The sequence below is a fragment of the Pholis gunnellus genome (genome assembly GCF_910591455.1).
Source record: "Pholis gunnellus genome assembly, chromosome: 1".
Taxonomy (NCBI): Eukaryota; Metazoa; Chordata; class Actinopteri; order Perciformes; family Pholidae; genus Pholis; species Pholis gunnellus.
In genome coordinates this window covers 4,195,329-4,220,222 of record NC_136528.1, presented here as the reverse complement: position 1 = coordinate 4,220,222, position 24,894 = coordinate 4,195,329, and the positions used below count along the sequence as shown (strand labels likewise).

The 24,894-nt window shown below is 42.1% G+C and overlaps 4 protein-coding genes and 1 long non-coding RNA gene across 5 annotated transcripts in view; 3 read left to right on the top strand and 2 right to left on the bottom strand.

Annotated features, from left to right (window-relative positions):
• The window catches only part of LOC306694082 (anoctamin-1-like), a 64,922-nt gene extending 64,711 nt beyond the window's left edge, over window positions 1–211 (bottom strand). Inside the window, exon 1 of the mRNA XM_079156797.1 lies at window positions 111–211. The gene's annotated coding sequence lies outside the window, so the exon portion shown is untranslated. The remainder of the gene's footprint in view (window positions 1–110) is intronic.
• LOC306702447 (hatching enzyme 1.2-like) overlaps window positions 1–24,894 on the top strand; it is a 219,633-nt gene that overhangs the window by 82,959 nt on the left and 111,780 nt on the right. The gene's annotated exons all lie outside the window — the stretch shown is intronic.
• LOC306694102 lies at window positions 43–13,380 on the top strand. Its single transcript, XR_013767037.1, has 3 exons — window positions 43–182; window positions 13,115–13,172; window positions 13,269–13,380. It is a non-coding gene; the product is annotated as an uncharacterized lncRNA (long non-coding RNA).
• rasl12 (RAS-like, family 12) lies at window positions 14,594–20,681 on the bottom strand. Its single transcript, XM_079156809.1, has 5 exons — window positions 20,567–20,681; window positions 19,988–20,044; window positions 19,089–19,162; window positions 16,383–16,577; window positions 14,594–14,951 (listed from the first exon to the last, which is right to left on the bottom strand). The coding sequence occupies exons 1-5, from the start codon at window positions 20,676–20,678 to the stop codon at window positions 14,622–14,624; spliced, it is 768 nt and encodes a 255-aa protein (XP_079012935.1). The 5' UTR covers window positions 20,679–20,681; the 3' UTR covers window positions 14,594–14,621.
• On the top strand, window positions 22,507–24,073 carry kbtbd13a (kelch repeat and BTB domain containing 13a). The gene has a single exon (XM_079163316.1). The coding sequence runs from the start codon at window positions 22,576–22,578 to the stop codon at window positions 24,067–24,069; it is 1,494 nt and encodes a 497-aa protein (XP_079019442.1). The 5' UTR covers window positions 22,507–22,575; the 3' UTR covers window positions 24,070–24,073.

The window sequence follows — 24,894 nt, the reverse complement described above, 5'->3', positions numbered from 1 at the left end:
AAAACAACACAACAACAACCACAAGCAGATTAAGAGGAGCAAACAAATGCAGGTTTCTAAATAGTTTTAAAGGAGTGAAATGATTTGTATATAGGAAATGGATGATTTACCTTTTCTCCAGAGTTGAAGTGAAGCCGTTTGGCTGAGAAGATGGACAGGAATAAGTGCAGACCTTGGCTCAGGTAACACTTCCCACTCACCTGTGTGTGTGTGTGTGTGTGTGTGTGTGTGTGTGTGTGTGTGTGTGTGCAGATGGGGCGGAGGAGGAAGTACTCCTGGCCTCCTCAGGTAAAGTCTCTCCTCCCACACAGCGGCTTCGGGAGAACGAGAGGTCATTGGTGGGTTGTGGAACGTGACAAAGTAGAGACGTGGGACTGCCGGTTGGCCCGGGAGCCTATATAAAGACAACACATTCTACAACAAAACCTACAGTAGACACCCGGTCTGGGCCAGGTCCGTCTCTCTTTTATTTTGGTAGATGATTTAAGTTGTTTCTTATCTCCGCGTTACGTAAATGGACCCAGGCACTATAGGATTTCAGCCAAGCTTACAGGAAGTATCCTCAGAAGAGACAGACATTCCCATACAGGCGTGTGTGGACTTGCAGGAGACTGCCAGGAAGCTTTCAAACACACACCCAACCTCTGACGTCAGTCTGGAGGAAAGGAATGGTTAAAAGTGACACAGAATCCACAGCCGATATTGAATTTATGTACGTGGTATAGTAACGAGTATACAAAACGAGAGTCCCTTAGTGCAGGTGGGAGGGGTGGTGGACGGGTCAAACAATCACAGAACTTTCACCCAGGAGACCGTTGTTGTTTTATGCTACTTATGTTGTTACATTAGAATGTCCCTGGGCACAGATATGCAAAATGCCCCACCACCTCTCCTACAAAGAACTAAGACTAACAGACTTAGCCTGTTTTTGTTTTGTGCTTTTTAGTTGTGGTTACGCATTTCTTTGTGGTCATTTTTTTGTCTCTTTATAGTAACTTTGTGTCTGTTTGTAGTCATCTTGTCTATTTGTGGTCATTATATGTCTCTTTTTAGTTGTTTTGTGTCTCTTTGTAGACACTTTGTGTCTCTTTGTCATCATTTTGTGTCTATGTAATTGTTTTGTGTCTCTTTGTCATCATTATGTGTCTCTTTGTCATCATTATCTGTCTCTGTAATTATTTTGTGTCTCTTTGTAGTCACTTTGTGTCTCTTTGTCATCATTATCTGTCTCTATGTAATTATTTTGTGTCTCTTTGTAGTCACTTTGTGTCTCTTTGTAGTTGTCTTATGTTTTCTTTGTGGTCATTTTGGGTCTCTTACTGTTTGGTACATGTCTCTTTGACATTCTGTAGGTGAAGGCTAGAGGAGCTCCTAACACTTTGGGCCCCTGGGTCTGTGCCAGGCGTTCATTAATCCATCCATGGTTCAATTGTTACATTGTTATTATAACTTAAACCATGATCTTTTTTCCAACCATAACCAAGTAGTTTTTGTTGCCTAAATCTAATCGCTTCACAACATTAACCACGTGGCATTGTGCGTTTCTGCAAACGTGTTGGGTAAAGTAGTGATAGAAGCTGATGTTGAACTGTCCTCATGGAGTATACAAAGGTGCCCAAGCCACAAAAATGTTCTGTTATCAAGGCATGAAAGACATCATCAGTTGGAACTGTGGTTAGAAACTGGTGTGGAATTTGACATGAGCTGACAGTCAAATAATAATAAAAAAAAAAAGACTATTTCTGACAAGGCACTGAGCGATCGTGTGGGGAGGGTGTTCATAGGAGTGTGACTAGGTGTGTCTCGCTGCTTGCATTCAGGTCAAACTCATGCAGAGTCATCCATACTGTCTTGATCAATCCAGAATTTACCACAGAAAGAGTGCATTTTAGAAAGTAACCAAACCTGACCGACCCGACCTGCCTTCGGACAACAAATTTGTTTTGTGACTTGCTCTGCTTGGTTTTTTACACACACACACACACATACACACACACACACACACACACACAGGTAAATCAAGAAAAGGGAGTGTTGTTTGCAAAATATTTCCCAGATGGGTGTCAGTGTGGACACTGGTAGGAGCGTGAAATTCAAGCCTCCCCAGTGCTGCAGGTTTAGGCCAGTGCAGCACATGTTCTGAGGGATAGGAAAGGTGCATTTGCATGGGCTTAGTGCACCTATTGTGTTTCTCACAAATACCAAGACTCTCATAGCCCTGGGTGTTGTTTTACAGGCCACACCCAAACCTTCATGCAAAACCACGTGAATGGGCTGCCATCACTGAAATACTATACGTTTCTTTTTTATTAGCTGACCGTTCACAGAACGTATGTTTTATTTTTTATTTTTAGCTCTTAACACCAACATTTTAAAATTAAAGGTAAAATAGGTCAAATGCAGCTCAGCTTTACAGTCAGCAGAAAAGATGCAAGAAAAGTTAACTCTGAAAAGATCATAAATCTCCATCTATGAATAGCGCTGCAACACTTAGTAGAAGGGCGCCGCTCTGTGCAGCTCTTCACCCAGCATAAGCCCTCTCAGGTTTACCTGTGAGTGTATACATCGTCCCACACATGCATTCTTTTCAAGGAAAGCCTTCGGTGCTGTTGTCACTAAAGGTCAGCAGAGCCCATTCCCACCTTTGAGTCATAGCTGCTACCATGTAAACGCTGAATCACTGATGACACTGAGCCAAGAGTTGTAGCGTTCAAACCAGTTCTGGTGGAGGAGTTAAATGGAACTGTAAATTACATCACAGTTTCTGCAGAATTTCTCATTGCCTGCAGGATTATCACATGGTGGATTCAATGGGAAGATTTGTTTGCCTTTCATCTGAGCAGCTGCTACGTTTCCGATGTAGCTAGTTGATTTGTTTAACCGGCTGAAAAACAGGACGGGACAGCCATCTTTGTTTCCATGTAAAGAAACCATGTGAATAGCATCGTTTTCAATGAGAAGCTGTTCATCCTTTTTCCGTTTTTTGGTTCTTATTTGATTGTTTGTATCCACACCAGCCAATCAGAATCACTTTAATGCACTATGATTTGTATGTAACCCACGTATGAGGGTTTGGCCTGGAACCAGGACAAGGCAGGACTTAGGGAGCCGGTCGGGGTGCATGGGTGAGTGTAAAACACAGAACTTTCACCCAGAAGACCACTGTTTGTGTCGACGTTACTTCCGTAATTGAGTAACACCACTTTCACAGTTATTTTAACCCAAACCACGCTCTTATTCGGAACCTAATCTAGCAGTTTAGTTCGATCGCCGGTGTTGCTGGACACAAACGCACGACAAACAACAGAATAACGTTTTTGTAAGATATCCAACTAACTGTTGTACAGCGATACGTTGTATGTTAACAGCTATGAAACAATTCTAGGACCACACAACTGGATTATGCATTTGTGCTAATGGGGTAGTTGCAGATTGTTTCCCTTCTACTTCCAACACTGAGTAATCTCCTTTAACAATGACTGGAAGTTGTTGCAGTCTTTGAGATGTATGACATTATTGTTTTCATTTGCCTTATAGGCTTGAAACATCTGGAGCACTTAACGTTGAAGTTTCATCCACAACCCACCAAACCTCCAACATCCAATTGCCAATAACCAAATGAATCTGAATGTCAGTAATCTTGCAAGATTATGTTTCAAACACCCCCATTTCTCATCAAAGTCTTCATTTGTTTCCATCTTTAAAAGACGATTGAGGGCAAAAATAAAAAAGCAAAGAAACAAGGCCATTTACGAGGGAACGTACTGTTCGCACATATGTGAAGAGTTGGCTGACTCTCGGACTGGAGGTGTGAGTGTCTCTCACCTCTGTTTGCTGACGTCTTCTCACCGCAGAACAAATTGTGCTCTGGACCTTTGGTGGAAATGTGAAGAGGAATATTTGGACCAGTAACACAGCAATATTCTGTTTCTCAACGTGCTGTGTGTGCTGTGAGAGACTTTGGAATCTGAGATGTACCAAGGGCTTTGATTCAATGTGCCTTTCAGTGCATTCATTTTTACTTTTAATGACCTCAGTGCTTCAGAGATTCCCTGCTCCCACTCACTGCAACAGAAGATCATCTTTTGAGCTGGTCATTAACTCTGTCAAAAGACAAATGGACACTGATACTGTTCGGAATTTTTAAATCTTTAGGCAAGGCAAGGCAAGGCAAGTTTATTTAGGGTGACCTGAATTATACCTTTGTGTCAAGATCTTGCTTTACCTACAGCATAGCAAGTGATTTATCCTTCCTTGTAGATTCCATTGTAGTAACCTTTGTTGCAAAATGATATCCAAGTTGAAAGAAACCATAGTTTGCCTTTTGGCCTGAACGTTTCAATATTTCCCAATGATTTTCTCAAACCTGGGATCGTGACTTTGGGGGCTGATATATACATATATATATATATATATATATATATGTATATATATGAAGCTAGCATAAGTTCATGCAGGACACGGAAGTTATACGCCCCAGCTGTGACCAGCTGACAGCCAACCGATTGAATCATAGCTTCCAATCGGCCACGCACCAATCACAGCCCACTCTCACTTCACGGAGGTTTATTTAAATATGGCTTCCTCCTCACTGATTCATTCTACATCTACGCTGTTACAGACCGCACTGCTGGCGAAGCTTCGCCTCCTCCACCCCAGCCTCCACCTCTCTTTTTAGTTCATCTTCTGGCAAATGGTTGAAATGTATTTAAAAAATGTACCCCTGTCCTGTAAACCCAGGGGGGGTTATTGCTCGGTGCTCCTCGTCTTAGCTCAGTAGCTGCTGGCTAATCCGGGGAGCATTCAAAGAGTGGAGCCATTATCGCCAAGTTTAACTGTTCCATTTGTTGCGATTAATGGTTAAAATCTATGACGAGAGTGTTCCTGACTGAAATATGTATATACACTGCATGCAATAATAATTTCATTTGCAGCCTTTTAAATTGAAATTACTCTGTAAATCATAGTTAAGCAGATGTTCATGGACATGCTCTGCATAAACAGATGACCAAACATCAAGCATGATCCTTCTCTCAGGGGCTCTTGTCAGGTTCAAGGAAGACATTTGCACTTAGATTACACTAACATACACATGTTCCCAGGCCTGTATTCATTACACTGTAGTAATTAAAAAAACAGTTGTATGTTGGAGACCCCACTCCTCACTGGTTTTATATGGATCTTTGCAACCCAGTCACCCTTTCTAGAAACCACGGGGTACGTTGAGTGTTGGCGTTCATATCAGCCCCATATCATGTTTGCAGAAACGCACAATGTTAGAGTTGAGAAACGATTGGTTAGGTTTAGGCAACAGAACCACTAGGGTTAGAAAAAAGATCATGGCTTGTTTTAAAAAAGCAACATAGTAACGTAAAGTACCGTAACAACATAGCGTGAATATGCAACAAGTGTAACAACATAACACGACGACCGTAACATTGTAACTAACGTGAATAAATAGCAACCGCTAATAACGGACTTGACAGGAAGTTGACAGTTGGTCTGACACGGCACATGAACAGCAGTCTCCTGGCTGAAACTCCTGTGTTTGTTTGACCTAAAACTACCATTTCCTGTTGTGACTCCAAAGAGCAAACCATCTTAAAGCTGCAACATTGCAACTTGTGGCACATGAAACAAACAAGTCATCTGTCTGTCTGTGGTCCTGTGTGTTCATGCCTAAATCGCCTGTTTGCATCAAACTGGCTTTTCCAGTGACGTCGCAATGTTGGTCGGGCATATGCCATGTCTACATATGTGGTGTACGAGTTTGGACATGTGAGGCAAGAAATCACTGTCTCTGTTGTTTTCTTATTGCAGATTGTCTTTTCCATCCGACGAATGTAAATCCAACATTCATTACTGCTTCTTCTCTGTGTCTGTCTGCTGTTTGGTGGTGAGCAGGTAGTGAACAGTGTGTGTATTGGGGGGGGGGTTAAAGCTTTTACTCTGAAATGATGATGAGACTGAGGTTATGGGCTGTAAAAGCAAACAAGTGAGCCGAAAGACACTTAACAATCCGTGGAACTGAGGGGAACTGCAGAGCTGGCAATAATTCTCTGTGGGTTTATCACCACAACTGACCACTTTCCCATTAGACCAACACTGTTTATATCGTAACCTTGATTAGTGCAGCTTTTAAGGTATCAAAAGTAAAAACGCTCAATACAGACAAATGGCTCCTGTGAGTGTTACATTACAATGTTACATACAGAAATTCTGTTTTAGTTAGAATAGTTAGGTGTAGTCTATATACTTTTCGGTAGTTTAGCCTTCAACAATGCATCCTGTTTCATGAACTTATCATGTGTTTTATATGTGAAATTAGAATTTGTAAACCATTGATATGTTGTAATTTTATGCATTTATCAGAATGTTGTCAATACTGTCAGATAAATATAGTGGAGTAAAAAGTTCAATGTTTTACACTGAATTTCTGAGTTGGAGTGGTGCTAGTACAAGTGTAATGAGATGAAAATACTCATAATTAAAGTGATGGTAACTCAAAATGATACTTAAGTACTGTACACAACTTAAATTTTACTAATCAAACACCAGAATGAAGATATGAAAATGATCTGGCTCTTTGCAGTGAGGGGAGATAAACTCTGCCCTACAACCATGTTCATCTCACATATCTGTGTGCTTTACAGAAAAGCTAAAAAAAACTCAAAAACTATGAAAGTGTTGCATGCAGCCAATAATAGAGGAGGAAGAAAAGCTCTTTCCATGTCTGTACTGAACTTCTGTTCCAGCCATGCAAAACACACACACACACACACACACACACACACACACACACACACACACACACACACGGCTCCAGTCTTCCTTATTTTCTGACATTGATAACAAACTGCAGTGACTCTGCGAAAAGGATGCAACACACATTCGCTGTTATTAGAAGTGCACAGTTTCCCCTTTGGCTTTTCGTGCATTGTGTAAAGTTCAGCACGAATACTGAAAGAGGAAAAAATAAATTGGACTTGGTGTAGTTCCTCTGCATTTTTTCTGTGTTCCTGATTTAATTGTATTGTTGCATGCAAGTCCATCATAGAAACATTGATGTTATAGTGTATAAAGATCTAAGTAAAATTTAAAAAATTGTATCAATCCTACTGATTTTATTTCTTATTTTAAAATGTTATCTTGCATTTATCTTCATGTCTAACTGAAATGCACAACCAGTGACAGATGACTGGTAACACTAATATTAGTCCTGGTTGCCATATTTAGCATCAGTGTGAACAAGACCTGGGTCAAGCAGCCCTCCTCACACCAGTGTCCCCAGCAAAAATAACTCCATTAACTGTTTCCCATGCACTGTCCTCCCCGCTTCCTGTTGTCCCCCCACGCCTCCAAAACACACACACACACACACACACACACACACACACACACACACACACACACACACACACACATATATATACACGCACACACACTTCCTGTCATGACAAGGCTGAAATTAAAACAGGCTGTTAGTTTGGACCCCTCCGCAGCCGACGGTGAGATTAAGGGCATTTTCTCACAGTCTTACAGTAAGGGACAGACAGTGGTGGTCTGGAGGGATGGGACACAACTTGGCAACCTTGTGAGTGTGTTTCTCTCACAAACAACAATAAAACTGATTGGGATCAAGTTAGAATTTCTGATAAGTCAAGTCTTGCAGCAGTTTCTGCTACCCTAACGTTAAAGCTAAAAAACAAATCCAAGATGCCAGCTCTTTATTTTTTTGTACACCACACCCTGATGGCAAAGTTCCTGACAGTAAATAAAACAAATATGTGTTTAATCGTAAGTGTGTTTGCGTGTGTGTAGCCGGGTTTTATGTTTTACCTGTGTTGTGGGGACATACATTTCTTTACACAGTCACATTGTGGGGACATGCTTTCCTTTATAAGGACAAAATTCCTGTCTCCATAATGTAAATCATCACATTTGAGGGTTTAAAGTTAGGGTTAGGGTAAGGTTTAGGTTAGGTTAAGGTTAGGGTGTGATTAGAATTAGGCAAGTGCGGTTGTGGGAAGGGTTAGTGTAGGTCTCCAGGAAATGAATGAAAGTCAATGTAATGTCCCCAAAAGGCATGAAATGACCACTCTCTCTCTCTCTCTGTGTGTGTGTGTGTGTGTGTGTGTGTGTGTGTGTGTGTGTGTGTGTGTGTGTGTGTGTGTGTGTGTGTGTGTGTGTGTGTGCGTGTGTGTGTGTTTGTGTGAAGGTGCAATCAATCGTCAGTGAGGGTTCTCGTGAGATCATATTAGCAGTGGCATGTTAGGACCTGACAGTGGTACGCAAATACGGGCAGTATGGTGCCCTAGTAGTTGTTAACCTGCTCCTGACATTATCTGGAAATTTCCTTGAAAGTCTCGAAGGCAGTGTAGATTCAGGCACAGTGACACCAAACCTGGCAATGTTGACGAAAAGGAAGTGGCACACAGTCACTGCATGTCCCGAGACCTGCTTCGCTCTTAATACACAGGCAGAAAGAAAGTGTAGCCGAGGGTTTATGTTGCGCCTATACTTTAGGATAATAATAATAAAACAATAAACACAGGGCTCCGTGTTCGGCGCCAAGATGGCAGCAACTTTATTCCTTCTCACACACCTCTTCAGAACCTCTTTCCTCACCTTCCATCTCCTCCACCACAATAAAGGCACATTACATTTACATTACATTACAGTCATTTAGCAGACGCTTTTATCCAAAGCGACTTACAATAAATGTATTCAACAGGTATTCAAGGGAACTACTAGTCACCAGAAGTCATAAGTACATCTTTGTTAAACAAGTATCTAAGGGCATAAACCAGAGAAAGATGTACAGTGCAGAAACAAAGGAATACAATAAGTGCAACAAACTAATACGAATATAATAAGTGCTAAGAGTAAGAGAGCTAAGAGAGCTCAGGGTAGCACTTCTTGAAGAGGTGGGTTTTCAGCCTGCGCCGAAAGATGGGCACCAACTCTGCTGTCCTGACATCAGTGGGGAGTTCATTCCACCATTGTGGGGCCAGGACAGACAAAAGCCGTAGGGACCTCTGAGCGACGGGGCAACCAATCGCCCCGAGGCAGCAGAGCGAAGTGGTCGGGCGGGGGTGTAGGGCTTGACCATCACCTGGAGATAGGAAGGAGCTGTTCCTTTCACTGCCCTTTAGGCTAGCACCAGTGTCTTAAACTGGATGCGAACTCTTACAGGGAGCCAGTGTAGAGAACGGAGAAGGGAAGTTGTGTGGGAGAACTTGGGGTGATCGAACACCAGGCGAGCTGCAGCTTTCTGGACAAGCTCCAGCGGTCTGATGGCCGACGCCGGGGCTCCGGCAAGTAGAGAGTTGCAGTAGTCCAGGCGGGAGATGACCAGAGCCTGGATTAGCACCAGAGCCTGGATTAGCACCTGCGCCGTCTCCTCAGTGAGGAAGGGGCGAATCCTCCTGATGTTGTATAGCAGGAATCTACAGGAGCGTGTAACCGATGAGATGTTTGCTGAGAACGACAGTTGGTCATCCAGGGTCACACCCAGGTAGGAGAAGTCATGCGAGCGAATAACAGAACCTAGAGATGTTGTGTAGAGCGAGAAGAGAAGGGGGCCCAGGATTGAACCTTGTGGAACCCCCGTAGTCAGCAAGCGTGTTTCTGACACGGCCCCCCTCCATGTCACCTGATAGGATCGACCTGTCAGGTAGGATGCAAACAGGGAGAGTGCAGAGCCTGAGACGCCCATCCCCTCGAGAGTGGAGAGGAGGATCTGGTGATTCACAGTGTCAAATGCTGCAGACAGGTCCAGGAGAATCAGGACAGAGGAGAGAGAGTTAGCTCTCGCGGTGTGAAGCGACTCCGTCACCGCAAGGAGGGCTGTCTCAGTCGAGTGACCCACTTTGAACCCAGACCGGTGGGGGTCCAAGAGGCTGTTCTGAACACATACACAGGAACACTGCTTCTTAACATACTCAACATAATAGCTTACAAAAGCAAGACATGGTGTTTTCCTAAAATGTTGAAATATCCATTTAAAATGCGAAATAATTTTTAACAAACTAAACATTTAGCATTGTATATGGTGACCGATGATACGCTTCCCCCAGGCATTGTTTACATATACGTGTGAGTCATTACGACTCACACGTATATGTTCTGTTATCAACGTGTCAGTGGAAAACTACCAGCTTGTTTGTAGTTGTGCGGTGCAGGTGGTGGTGGTGGTGGTGGTGGGTGTGGTGTGATGAGGTGAGGGGAGAGGGATCATCCAAACACAAAATTACGCTGCTCCACCCTCTCGCCCACGGGCTATTCATTACGTCAAAACAAAGGTTTTGACCGTCTGCAGGTCACAGAGGTGCCAGCATGGTAGAGTTCTGTATGTGGTTCATCGGCGCCACCGTGTGGTGTAAAAATAGATGTTCAATATAAGCCCACTAAATAAGTTTTACTCTCATTCTTCTTGGCCTCCGATCAACCAGTCGCTCTGATTAGATCAGCCGAACCAACATTCTATGCTTGAACTCTAATGATATAATAATATATTTTGTGTTGGGGCAGGGTGGAGGTTTTGTTTTGGTTTTGGGGGGTAAAAAAAGAATACAGTAACTCAGTCAGTCCTACAGTAAAACACTACGGTTTAAACGGGAACACCACCTAAATCGTTCATTAACATCATAGCCTAGGAGCTCCTCTCATCAATACTCTGTTCTTCTACATGACTAAATCATTGTTTCTTAAAACATGTATATATATAATACAAAATTCAGAATAGGATCATTTAGATTTAACTAAATATTGGTTCTAGAGCAGCAACAGTTATGTTTACAACAGCAAAGTCACGATATAAAGTAATCAATATCTCACTGGAAACAAATGTAAGATATCAATAAAATAAATGTTTCCGAGGGAAGTTTACAAAAGAATGAAGAACACAGACATCAATCAGTCCTTCATGTCGTCAGTCCTCCTGTCTTCATGTCCTCCTGTCTTCATGTCCTCTTGTCCTCCTGTCTTCTTGTCTTCTGTCTTCCTGTCTTCATGTCCTCCTGTCTTCATGTCCTCTTGTCTGCCCTCCTGTCTTTATGTCCTCTTGTCCTCCTGTCTTCTTGTCTTCTGTCCTCCTGTCTTCCTGTCTTCATGTCCTCCTGTCTTCATGTCCTCTTGTCTTCATGTCCTCCTGTCTTCATGTCCACTTGTCCTCTTGTCTTCATTCCTCCTGTCTTCTGTCTTCCTGTCGTCTGTCCTCCTGTCTTCATGTCCTCCAGTAGTAGTACAGTAGATATAAACGATTCTTAGTTTCAGGTGACAGGTACACTAATGTAAATTTATGAATATTATATTCCAGTTCTGAAATTAAATCCCCCTAAATGTTACTCACTGTTCCTTTAAGGATTGAAAATACCATTATTGAATATAAAATGTGGTTTATCAACCTTCTTTTTATTGAAAAGATTATAGCATCATTATTTTAGGAATTATGCATGAATTCTTTTGAATCAAAAAAATTTAACTAAACAAAACTCACGTGCCCCCTGCGACACTCCAAAGTACCTACATTTGAGAAACACTGATTTAGGCAACAGAACTAATGGTTTGGTTCAGGACAGGATTGTGGTCTGGGTGGCTGTGGCTCACAGATAGCTTGTCACAGATAAACCAATTGGCAGCTTCTTGAGCACCTTGGGCCTACTAACGCCTTAGATTAGTGCTGAAGTATTGGAAATTGTGCTAGGATACTCTAAATATCCCAGGTTTTTTATTAAAAGGACCTTGAGAAAAAGAAAGGATCAATCTGAGAAGGTGAGCAGACAATCTCTGCGAGTCTTACAGAGTAGCAGAATACATTGACTATTTTCTCAATCCCTTATCGCAAAAACATCCTAGTTATGTGAAAGACACATACGATTTTGTTCACAAGATCAAAACAATTGATATGCCTCCTGGAGCAATGCTTTTTTACGATATAGATTCCTATATCAATATCAGTATACAAACATTAATACCCAACTGGGCCTCAAAGCAGTGAGACAGAGCCTTAATAAATATCTGGACCCAGCTAGACCGGATGAAGCACTCATAACTCTTTTTTTCCCATAGATGTTATGGTGTGAATATCAAGTGGATACTCCTTATACTTTTCCCAGAATCCTTTATGGCGTTTTTCTAGCCCATTGTCTTCTCGGATAATGCCTTTCCCCAGACCAGAATCTAGGCCGAACAAAGTTAAAATAAGGATTCTGGGTAGAATTTCCACTTGATATTTAATCTATGGGCAAAGGTTGAATTAATGTGAACATTTCAGCTTCCTAGCCCATTGTTTTCTATTTTATTCAAGGTCAAATCGCCAAAACTTCGTTAACGAAATGGCTCAGCCAATCAAAATAGAGTTTGAGCTGCCTTAAATACTTTCTTTATGTCTCATTTCTCAACTGATCTCTTCAAAGGTAAGTGCTAAGCTCTTTCTCTCCCCTAAAGTCATGTATATTTATGCTTAATATCCATTAACTACTTTATATGAGTGTTAGAAGTGTGAGATACGTCGAAATTGTCCGTTTTTATCGTGTTTAAAAATAAAAAAAGTGTAGAAGTGAGAATTAGATTTTTAAAAAAGCACATCACTGTCTTTTTTTAAGCATTTATTCATGTGATGGGGAGGGCTTCACTGCTTATTGTTACATTACAGTCATTTAGCAGATCAAAGCGACTTACAATTCAGATTCTATCACAGCGACAGGAGCAATGTTTGGGATAAGTGTCTTGCTCAAGGACACATCAACATGCGACTAGTGGAGCAAGAGCCAGGGATCCAAACTCCAACCCTCTGATTAAAGTACGGCCCTGCTATCCACTTAGCTACAGTCGCCATCCATTCATTAACTGATTTGACTGGTTTAGGTGTGAGAGACCAGCTAAAGGTGTAGTTTTAATTTGTAATTAATTCATTAATGAATGAATGCATTCATTCATTCATCCATCCATTCATTCTTTCATTAATACAAAAATAAATAATTTATTAATTTATAAAAAAGTTTAGTAAAATTTCTTTTTAATTACATTTTTTTTTTAACTCTTTTTTTTTTTTTACATTTCTTTTTCAATACGTTCTTTTTCAACACATTGTCTTTTCTTTTTCTTTCAGAATGAATACTCCAGGCAGTTCAGGACGTTTGCCAAACATTTTGATGGTAGAAGGCCCTGTAAGTTGCATATAGCTTTCTATTAGATCTGCATGTTTTTACTTTGTGATTATTATTTGTTATGTTTTACGGCTATTGTACTGTGCCATCTTGCAGGGCGAAGACCATGATGTGGCCCCAGAGGAGGATACATCTAAAATCTTCATCGTCATCGTCGTGCTCTTCTTCTTCATTGTGATTGACTGTATTGTCATGATGCTCTTTGGGCTGAAGATTTTGCCTTAGTCAGGTATAGCTTTTAACATCATCCATTTTCTTCCGAAATTGATATGCAGTTTTTGGATTGATGTTTTTTCTGTATTTTGCAGACGACGACGAGCCTATGGGCGATGTTCCATTTTATGTTCTATTTGAAGTTTAATTTATGTTTTGTTCTTAATATTACTAAAGTAATTTTTCATCCTTTTCCGATTCATTCTCCTCCTTACATCACCCACTTTGAGACTGTATCTGTTTGTGTAACTGGTTTGAGTGCTGATTATAATTTGCTGTCATTTGTCAACAATATTGAGAACTGGAGACATTAAAAAAACACAGCAAATTTCCGATTGATATTCACACCATCTAATCTAATTAATAACACAATAACGCAGCTCCGTAGTAACGTTAGGACGAGCCCCCAATTTGTCACGACCCAGCTCTTGAGCCATGACAAAACATGCCCAAATATATTAGAAAAAAAGCTTCTGATTTAAAAAAACAGATATGACCAGGTTATTTTCATGTCTAGCTATCAAGCCGGCATGTTGGAGTGACGTTGCATATGTAACACGGTTCATTCGTCTCCAGCGGTGGACGGTCACACAGTCAAGTTGTTGGGCTGAAAAAGTAAGATATTGTTCCAAAAGTAATTTATTTTGCATAATGTTATTTTCGTGATGGCCACCAAATATTTTTTTATTTGCCACTAGACGTGTTACACCTTTTCAGCGGTTGATATGGAAGAAAATTGCTGCGACAGTAAACGGTGTTAATCCCACCATTATAATAAGGAGGACCATAAGAAAGGCTTAACGACACGACAGAAATGGTGCTGACGATATACGGCGGGTCGCACCTCAGTCTTGGGGGATCTGTTCTCTGTTTCAAATAGACTGTTTTGTTCATGGCATTAACCAAATCATGTTTACTTCCCAGGTGCAATACAATAGTGGCCGTTCTTTTGTCTTCTTTTGTCCAAATGCAAAGAGCGCGTCACTGCAAATATCGCCCCAAGGTGTTCAGTTGTGTTGAGATGTGGTGTATTGTCAAGGCCATATTATGATTCTCAAGACTTGGATGGACATGAAACTATTCAAATCATCTGTGACTCAGTGGGTAGAGTGGGTCGTCCTTTAACCACAAGGCTGGCTCAAGTACATGTCTGTACACTCACTGTATAGCTGTTCATATTATTGTGTCCACCCCCTGTGCAGCAGGGTCTTTCACAGTCAGTGGTGTCAGGGGGTGTCAGAAGATCTTGAAACCTTTCAGCAGGGTGAGTGTGGCGGCCCTCCGTTTGCTCTGGGCTCTGGACGTCTTCACGGTGACCAGCTTGGCGGTGGCGGGGGCCGGCAGCTCCTTGTAGCAGGGGGTGGTGAAGGAGGGGACACCGAGCAGTGCTTTGTCCTCGCTGACGTAGACGGCCGGTACCAGACGGCCGCGCCTCCCACCGCGCCTCGCCCTCCTCACCGCCTCGTAGAAGACTTGCTGCACAGAGAAGAAGTCCAGAGAGGCCGACACCTCAAAGAACAAACAGCCGAAACGAGAAGCCAGCAGCTCACCGTCACACTGACTCACCTGCCTGAGAGAGAATAGTTTACTGAAACCTGATCACTTGTGTCACAACTGAGGAAAGTGTACACGGATCAATTGTTTCCCAGACCGTGAATCCTGCTGACCGTAATGTTTTGAAATATCACATACTCATCTAAGAAATGACTGATGCTGTGTCTCAATTTGTATATTTCTGTACTTAAACTTGCTATTTTGTTTGCATAAGCGTGTTCACACTGACACGTATGGCAACATGCAGTGCACTATGAGTACCTGGATGGTCAAAGCGTTGCTTGTGGAACGCTGGATACTTCTCACCCTCAACATTTACCATCTTTGCTACGTCACGGAAGAAAGGGACCACCAACCTATCTCAGACTGAACATTTTAAGAGGAAGCAGCAGCAGCTGGAGTGAAACAAATTACAAATTATACAAATTTAACTGAAAAATGTTTTTTTTCTTAAAGTACCATTATACTGTAGTCGAACAGAAACCATTATTGGGTTAATTTGTCTGAATTGAATTACTGCCGGGTTGATCATGAGCTGATCTAAGTGCTTCTGGTAAGAACATAACAGCAGTGTGCACTACCCTGTTGAAATGTACACACTACACAAGTGAGTACAAAGTGCGCACAGTGTACTGAACACTATCCAGATTCCTCGACCTCCACACCCTGACTTCAGATATTTAATTACTGATTAAGTCTTTTTCTGCAGTTTGTCTGGTGGAATGAAGACATCTTAGTTCAAAACAATCTGTCCTGTTTTCACCGGTGTTTCGGTTTAACGAGTGACCGTGTTAACTGGTGGCTCTCAGCCAAATGCATTGTGGTTGCTCTTAGTGACAGCAGCTGTTGAAACTAACAGAACATGTAGATGACCTCGTAAAAGCCTTTAATCAATTTTTAAATACATATCGATTGGGTTTATTAACTCCAACCATTTACTTAAGTTACTACGAGCATCCATCAGCTGCAAGTCACTCGTTAACACGGTCACTCGCTAAACTGAAACACATGCATCTCTGAAACGGTCGTAACTCTGACAGAGTTCTGTAGAACTTGACTCTGTAGTTACTATATTGATTCTGATTCTGAAAAGCAGACATTTTGATGCCGTTAACAGTTTTAGTTCAACGTTTAAAGCTTGCCATCTCGTCTGGATGGCTGGGGCAAAACACCACTTCCGTTGCCACCATGCACACATTGTTGATGATAAAAGGATCTATATAAGTAGTAGAAAGCTCCCAGAGAGAACATTCAGTATACCTCCCTCAGAACTAAACAATCTGCACATTAGGGCCAAGCCTTTCCTCAGCCAAAAACATGTTCAATGTGTGTCCTGCAGCACAGTGCACACAGTATTGATGGACCCATTTGGTTGGATTGTCACATTCGAGTTCTTATGTTTATCATATTATTTGTTTAGGACACAGAGACACACACAGATACCAGCCTGTATCTGTCCATGTCCAGCTTGTTCCCCAGCAGGATGATGGGAGTTTGTGGGTTGAAGGTTTTGTTGTGCAGGGCGAGGGTCTGCAGGTACAGCTGGCAGCCTTTGAAGCTCTCCATGTTGTTGATGCTGTAGACGACGAGGAAGACGCTAGCCCACGACAGATAACGCTCACTATTCACCGGACCCTCCTGTACACACACAGAAACCAAAAACTCACACTGCACACTCCTATTCTCTTACTGGGCTGCTCTGTCATTCATATAACAAAGGTTTCAACTGTGTCATAAAGGAACCCGCTCTGAATGATATTAGCCGATTGAATGAGCGTTATCAGTGGCTATCAGCCTCATAGATATGGGTTAGAAAGGGTCTGCTACACCTGTAGGTTCAGAAGGCGGGGATCGTCCTGATCACCGATACGAATACAAGAAGACGACGTCAACCCCTCGAGGCTGTAGCAATAATGACGGGAGAAGGACAAAGTCAGGAATGTAGTATTAGCAGAGAAGAAGTCTGTGTAAGGAGGAAGTCATGGTGGATGGGGAGGTCAAACAATCTGTGAACCACAGCCACCCAGACCACGATCCTGTCCTGAACCAAACCATTAGTTCTGTTGCCTAAATGAGTGTTTCTCAAATGTAAAAGGACAGAAGACAGGAGGACATGACGACATGAAGAAATGAAGACAGGAGGACATGAAGACATGAAGAAATGAAGACAGGAGGACATGAAGACATGAAGAAATGAAGACAGGAGGACATGATGACATGAAGGACTGATTGATGTCTGTGTTCTTCATTCTTTTGTAAACTTCCCTCGGAAACATTTATTTTATTGATATCTAACATTTGTTTCCAGTGAGATATTGATTACTTTATATCGTGACTTTGCTGTTGTAAACATAACTGTTGCTGCTCTAGAACCAATATTTAGTTAAATCTAAATGATCCTATTCTGAATGTTGTATTATATATATACATGTTTTTAGAAACAATGATTTAGTCATGTAGAAGAACAGAGTATTGATGAGAGGAGCTCCTAGTAGAAGATAAAAAGATAACTCTGTACCTGAAGGCCACCGTAGTTCTGCAACATGTCAGAAAGGGAGGGGGGAGCAGAGCGTTGTGGAGAGGGTTGCAACCTGCAACACACCACTAGATGCCGCTAGATATTACTTCCTGTCCCTTTAAGTGCAGTAAACTGTCGATTTTCCAGTAAACGTGGCCAAAAGTTAGACCAACTTGTTTTAATTCACAACATTAAGTTTGACTTTTACTTTCTCAGTGTGGTGCAGTTCGGCCTGTCAGAAACCACTGATGACGCCCATTCACTCGGCCGATTACATTTGAAATTGGTCATAAAGAACCGTAACACTGTTCATACAAATCACTTTACACTAAGGCCAACGTTTGGAAGATATTTGAATATGAATACATTTGAATATGATCTGGAGGAAAAATGACCTTGTATTGAAAATGGCCTGAATTAATGTTTAATTTCTCTTATTTTCCAAGTGGCATAGTGCACATAAAGGTGTGACACACACAGTCCCAGCATGCCTCTGGGTTACATGAGTGTAAGAAGGACATTTAGAATGAAGTCATGTCCTCGTTAAATAACGTGAAGCTTTATGCTGCGAGGCTTCTGTTTAGTTTTTGTAGTTCTGACACATTTCTGAATTGTGTGAATTGTATCTATTTGCAGCCATCTTCAGTGAAAACTGTAGTGTCTGTGGTGAACAGTTCCTGTGTTCCACCAGCAGGTGTCCGGCATCGCTCACAAATGGGCCTGAGCTTGGATTGTCTTCTATTAAGATGTACAAAAGAACACACAGTTCAAGTCCATAGATCAAAAATCATGAAATCACTTCTGTTGGACCACGTTTCTTGTGACCGGCTGCTGTTGGATTGCGCTGATATTTTTACTGCAGAAGCACAAACTGATGATATGACCTGTGACCTGAATAAGAGGCCAGATGTTTATTGTGATTGGTTACAAGTCTCTTCACTGCAGGTTCTGAGACTTTTCTTTGTCTTGGTGATATTAAACTGAATATCTTTGTACGGTGAGAAAATAAAATCATCTGACAACATCATGTTGGACTTTTGGAAATGATTGTTAATTTTTCTTTATATTTGGCCTCCTGCACTGTAAGTCCAACCCTCACACACAGAGCTTGGTGTGGGTCAGCCCTCCTGGTGGATGGGGAGTAGCAGGGCTTGGTTGGGCAGATGATTCTCCCAGTGAGAGATGCTAGGTTAAAATGAATCCAGGTTCATGTTTTCTATGGGCTGTATTGGACCCCAGTAAAAAGGATCTGTATTGTGACGAGGTCCAGATGTTTACAGCTTCTCAAAACGTGCAGGGTTTGGGGTATAAGGTTAGGGGGGGGGGCTTGTTGTTATATATTTAACACTTGGTCTTTAGTGGAAAGGTGCATTGTTTTCTTCTTGTTCATACAGTATGCAGCAGAGTACATACTGTATGGGCGTGAATCAACTGCTACTGTGATTTCATTTCTTCTCTTTTAATTTGATGTAGTTTGGAGCCCTTTTGTCTGGTTTTCATGGAAACAATAAAGAATAGCATTAAAGCAATAAGGTGCTACACAGATGAAGAACATCTGGTAGAGAACATGTGAGTAAAACCGTTGAGCCTTTCTACCTCCTCACACAGTCAACACAACAGCGTGTCCATACCTGGTCACAGGTGTCCATCACTCTCACTGTGACGGGCTGCTGGTCCACCTTCTCTTCTGATGAATAGATATCCTCTACACAGCAGCCAATGACACAGAGGACACTATTACATCTTCACAGATACATCCTGATGTTTGGTGGAAGAAGTAAAGTAAAGTCCCCCTCCCCTCAAAACGGTGTTTTTAAGCTTCACTGTGCAGAATAATGTGTGGCCAGAGGTTGTTTTCACACTCATCTGCTGGAGTTTCTCTGAGCTCACCTGGATGTACCTGCAGGATTTATGGACTTTTCATTGAAGTAGGGAACATCTTATTAAAAAAATGATTTCCAGATTCAGAGAATATGGGTTTTTACATAAAGAAGAAGATGTAATTCTATACATTTTTATGGAAAATACTTATTATGTATATGTACCAAAGGTACCAATACCTACATATAATAACACTCTATTACATTCAAAATGCTCTGTAAAAGTGCAGAAGTATTCTCAGCAATGTATCTTAAAGTACCAGGAAATCATGAGATGATTATTTAAGCTGCAAAGAAGAACGAAACGAGTTCTGCTACAGGAATTGTTCAGCTCACAACTCAAAGTCAACTGAAACCTGCAGCAACAGACCGCAACTGCTTTTCTGTCAGGTACACCAGTGGTTTAATGTTTACTAATGTGTTAGATTACATCATTTCTTATCATCTATGTGTTTATGTATACTGCTATTCTGCAAAGTCCCCCATAACTAAAGTTATGTTGTGCAGCAAAAAGTACAATATTTGCCTCCGACATATTGTTGAGTAGAAGTATAAAGTTACCTCGATGGAAATACTGAAGTAAAGTACAAGTACCTCAACATTGTACTTCAGTTAATATATACTCTTAAAATGAAGCAGAGGAATCTCACCTAGATGGGGGTCGTATTCACTGATGAAGCGCTTTGTGAGGAATTTGACGGTCAGTGCTGTGAAACAGAGAGAGACGACATGACACAGTGTGACTGACTGTGGGGCCTCAGGGGCCCGGGGTCAGGGAGGGCCCTGAGAAAACCACTGCTCCATAAACATCCACATTTAACATCAAAAGGAAACTCATGAAGTACAAACATAACTGGATGGTGTTCATTTCAAAATAAAAAGGGCTCTATGTACCTGACCACAACAACAACTTCCACTGAAAACACTGAATAAACCAAGACAACACATTATTCTTATGAAACTGTGCTGCAAATTACTGATATATTATTCAAATGATCCAATAAAACAGGAATAATTCATTCACTGTGTTATGGTGTTTCTGGTTTTTCACCTACTTACTTTATCATAAATCATGACTTTGTGACACATTGTGATAAAACAGTTATTATGTACTCGCGAATTTACAGTCAGTATTTTCTCACTGAAGTAGCATTACACGAACAATCTGTTTCAGTCAACCTACAGTTTGAAGATGAAATATTTGGCTGTAAATAATAAGTTAATGGGACCTGATTTCCCGCAGCCCATCACACCGAGAAGCACCAGGTTACACTCAGCTGGACTCCGGTCAGGCGCTGCAGCAGAGTTACACGTCTTCCCTTTCCCAAACATCCCCGACATGGTTATCTTCCAACAGTCTGCTTCACATGCTTCTCTCTGGTCTCATTTGATAATGCTGAAGAAGATTAAAAGACATTTCCTTCGAGGCAAGTTGTTGTTTTTTTCTTCTTTTTCTTGAAGACGAGCGCCAGACAAAGAGAAATGTCCTCTGCAGATCCAAGTGGACTGGAATACTGTGCTGGTTCTCAGTGTGTGAGTCCTCAGGGCCCATGAGAGGGAAAAAAGTGTCTCGTGTGCAACTGGTGCACTGACCGCTCCATTTTAGGAGAAGGACTTCAAACTGAGCTTGTAAAAGCTGGACTGTAACGTAACTGAATTCCCCACCATGCAGGGGCAGTTCAAGCTTTTCTGGGGCCTGGGAGAGATTCCTATAAACGTCCACTCAAGGATGAACTGATTTGATTTTAGCGGTCAACAATTACACAAACATCTTACAGGATGAAAAGAAAGTGAAGACATTTTGGACAGACATGAATGTCTGACTGGTTGGCAGAGGCATACTGGGCCGTATCTAGTTTTTAGCCCATACCTTTAGTCAAATAGTCACCATTAACAGTCGGCTAAATGAGCTGCTAGCAGTTGCTGTTTGCAGTGTATCCATAGATGTACAGACAAGCCTCACTGCAGTACATTGATACTGAAGAAAACCTGAAGATTCTCAGGCAAGTTCTGCAGTAATAAGGAGCATCTTCTTTCTATGGCTTCAAAGCAGATTTATGGATGTCAAGCAGTCAGAATTCCTGTGAAACATTTTGAGTAAACTCTTGTTTCCTGTGATTCAATATGGCCGACATGTCGACGATGTATCTGATAGCCATTGAATTAAGAGAAACGTTTGGACGAATCTGGTCATACTTACACATTATGATTAGAATCATTTATTTTTTTTTTAGCCATTTTGCACTCAGAAGCAGAAAAACACAAAGATATATTGACTGATAACAATGTGACGCTTGTTTATCTTAACACAGCAACATTCATCTGGAGTGGTGTTTGTGTCGACATGATCAATGAAGTTCAATATTCACTCACCCTGATGGGATTATCTGGGCTTTAATGCTGTCACTCAGTATCGTAGTGGGTTGCTTTGTATGTCGTTTATTAATGAATGTACTGGATTTAATTGTGTCATTGTTACATTTATTGCCATGGAATGTTCTTGATCTTGATTGTACTTGATGTACTTTGTAACTTTATTTTCAAAGATGATTTACAAACACATTTATTATGATTGTAATTATAATTGTTATAGCAATAATAATAATAATTAGTAGTAGTAGTAGTAGTAGTAGTAGTAGGAGGAGGAGGATTATTAGTAGCTTATTATTAAGAGAATAATACAATTGTAATTCACTAATGATTTTAAAGCTGAATTATACTGACATCAGTTAGTATATTTTCTATTTATTTATTTAGATTTCTTCTTCTGTGTGAGGATTGAATGTCTCCAGTAAAGTTAGCAGTGCTTCAGTAGAAAAGTATTTACAAGTTAGAGTCCTGCATGTCCTGCACTATGTGCAGCAGGGGAAGGACCTATTGTTACAGTTGGACTGTTCCTGCTGCTCAAGGACAAATCCTCAGCTGTTCCACAACTGTCAGCCACAGACAAAGAGCAATATGAATCATCAGCGCATTCGCAGTCACCCTGCCATTATGCGGCTCCTCTTTCTCCTCTGGCTGCATGTCATCATAATGTACTTGAACTGTGTCACACATCCGCCTGCTATGTATAGAGTCTGTTCTCAGAGCTGTGAGAAATCTCTTGTCAGCTAGCATCTGCTCTGGATCGGAGGTGCTCAGTCTCACTGGCAGTATGTGGTAAAACTCCACTGATGTGCAGCACTCTGATCTGGATCAAAGCTTTCTAGTGGCGAGCGTGCATTTCCGCTGGAATGTAATGAAGATCCAAAGCAGGGAAGCGATGGAGTCCAACAGCTGCCCAAGCTTCAGCCAGCAGCCAGTACACTGTCAGCCGCCGAGGAGCCTGAAGGTCAGAATTGACGACAGCTCCTTCATTGTGGAAAAAACCATTCTGTCTGAGAACTGCGAGTACTTCAGAGCATTGTTCCAGTCAGGAATGAGAGAGTGCCAACAGGAAGAGATCCACCTGCAGTGTGTGGGCGTCCTGGGCTTTGTGGTCATGCTGCGGGTCCTGGGCGGGGAGCGCCCCGTGCTGAGCAGCGACCAGATCGTGGAAGCCATCGAGTGTACGGCTTTCCTGCAGGTGCCGGCTCTCACCGAGCACTTGGTCAGTATCGTCAATTCTGAAAACTGCCTGCTCATGTACCACACGGCTGCTACCTACGGCGTGTGGGAGCTCTCCCACGGTTCAGCCTTATTCATCAGAGATATGTACGCTGACCTGAAGGAGGAAGTTCACACCTTACCAAAGAAGCTGGTAGAGTACATAGAGTCCCTTCTCCCGAGTAGCTACATGGCAGTATGCAGCCACTCGCCGTCCACCGAGCGGCTGCAGGACCTCCAGAGGACCGTCTGCTACCTGGACGAAGACCACAGCGAGTGGAAGGTCCTGACCCATCTACCTGTGAGCACGAGCACCACGATGGCCGGCGTGGCCGTCCTGGACAACAAACTTTACATCATCGGAGGAGTACATGATATCAGCAAGAAGGTAGTGGAGAGTGGTTTCTGTTACAACCCCGCAGCAAACACATGGTCCACCATCTGTGGCTCCCAGCAGCAACGCTACAACTTCACTCTGATAGGCCATGAGGGCTGCCTCTACGCCATAGGAGGTGAGTTCAACATGAAGGCCTTGTCGTCTGTTGAGAGATACAGGGTGTCTAGTGGCAGCTGGGGGTTTGTCTCCCCCCTCCCCTGCCCTGCAGCCTTGGTAGTGTCTGCTGTAGCCATGAACAGGATCTTCATCTGTCTCTGGAAAGGTAAGGGGGCCACAGATATACACGAGTACGTGTCTGAACGGGATCAGTGGCTTCTGGTCACCACGCTCATCCGTGAGCACAGTTATGGTCTTTATATGGTGGCCCATAAAGATAATCTGTATGTGATGCGCAATGGACCCTGTGATGACTTCTTACTGTGTGTGATGGACCGCTACAACCTGAGCTCAGGCCAGTGGACGGCCATGTCTGGCCAGTACGGGAACAGCAAAGGCTCTCTGTTGACTGCTGTGGTCAGAGGAGACTCTGTGTTCACACTCAGCCGGCAGGTGACCACAGAGTATACTGTAGAGGATTACAAATGGAGAGTGAAGCGGGAGATGAAAGGTTTTGGCAGGATTGGATCCATATATACATTTCTGATGAGGCTGCCTAAAGCCTGCGTCTCCCCCACGGGAAACTCTGTGGATCAGGACCAGAACGTCAGAGCCTTCCCCAGATTCTCCCCACAATGCTCGGATAACCTGTAAGAGCTGCCGAGAGAGCTCGTCCTGGTACATGCACCCTATTTCCATTACTTTAAAGAAATGTATTGGAAAGAGGGGAAAAAAAGGGGAAGAATACATTTACGACCCAAACTCTGTTGTAAGTTTTCGGTTTACAGATCGACTTCTTGCTTCAACTATGACCTGCGGTACTCTCTGTATTCACAGTTTTTCCGTAGAATCGTCTTTATGTCATCTGCTTAACTGTTGACTTGTTTACATCCGACTGCTCGCGCATCATCGTAGGAATATCACAGAGTTTGCAGATCACACAGCAATGATTTGGTAATGTTGAGTTTCTGTTTGTGGGAACCGGTCCCTGATGGACACTGCTCCTGTTTTCACAGCAAACAAGTCGAATCCCAGATGTTCCCAGACGGACTCATTCTAGGAAACAAGGTCGAATGAGGCCAGAACACAGAGGAGATATAAAAAATGCAAAGAGTTGAATAATAATAGAAACCTGCAAGTAGCATTCATGAATGATAATTAAAGGAAAAACACTGCCTTAGGGAATATTTACAACGCTTCTTTAATAAATCTGTCACAATCACAACTACTCAGATGACTTGGGACCGTTACACAGATCAGTTCAGTCACTTTCAGACATGAACACAATGTTAATAAACACAATGTTAATAAACAGGAATAAAAATGTGCAGTATGGCCTCATCGTCATCATTACCAACATCATCAACACCACAATCGTCATCATCATCGTCTTTATCATCACCACCGTCATCGTCATCTTCATCACCATCACCACCATTGGCTTTATAACCATCCTCATCATTATCACCATCATCATCA

Coding starts and splice junctions, on each gene's coding strand:
- rasl12 (XM_079156809.1), bottom strand. CDS start 20,678: ATGTCGGGGATGTTTGGGAAAGGGAAGACGTGTAACTCTGCTGCAGCG. Junction 19,163..19,987: donor TGAATACGACCCCCATCTAG/GTGAGATTCCTC, acceptor GCTGCTGTGTAG/AGGATATCTATTCATCAGAA. Junction 14,952..16,382: donor ACATGGACAGATACAGGCTG/GTATCTGTGTGT, acceptor TCTCTCAGGCAG/GTGAGTCAGTGTGACGGTGA.
- kbtbd13a (XM_079163316.1), top strand. CDS start 22,576: ATGAAGATCCAAAGCAGGGAAGCGATGGAGTCCAACAGCTGCCCAAGC.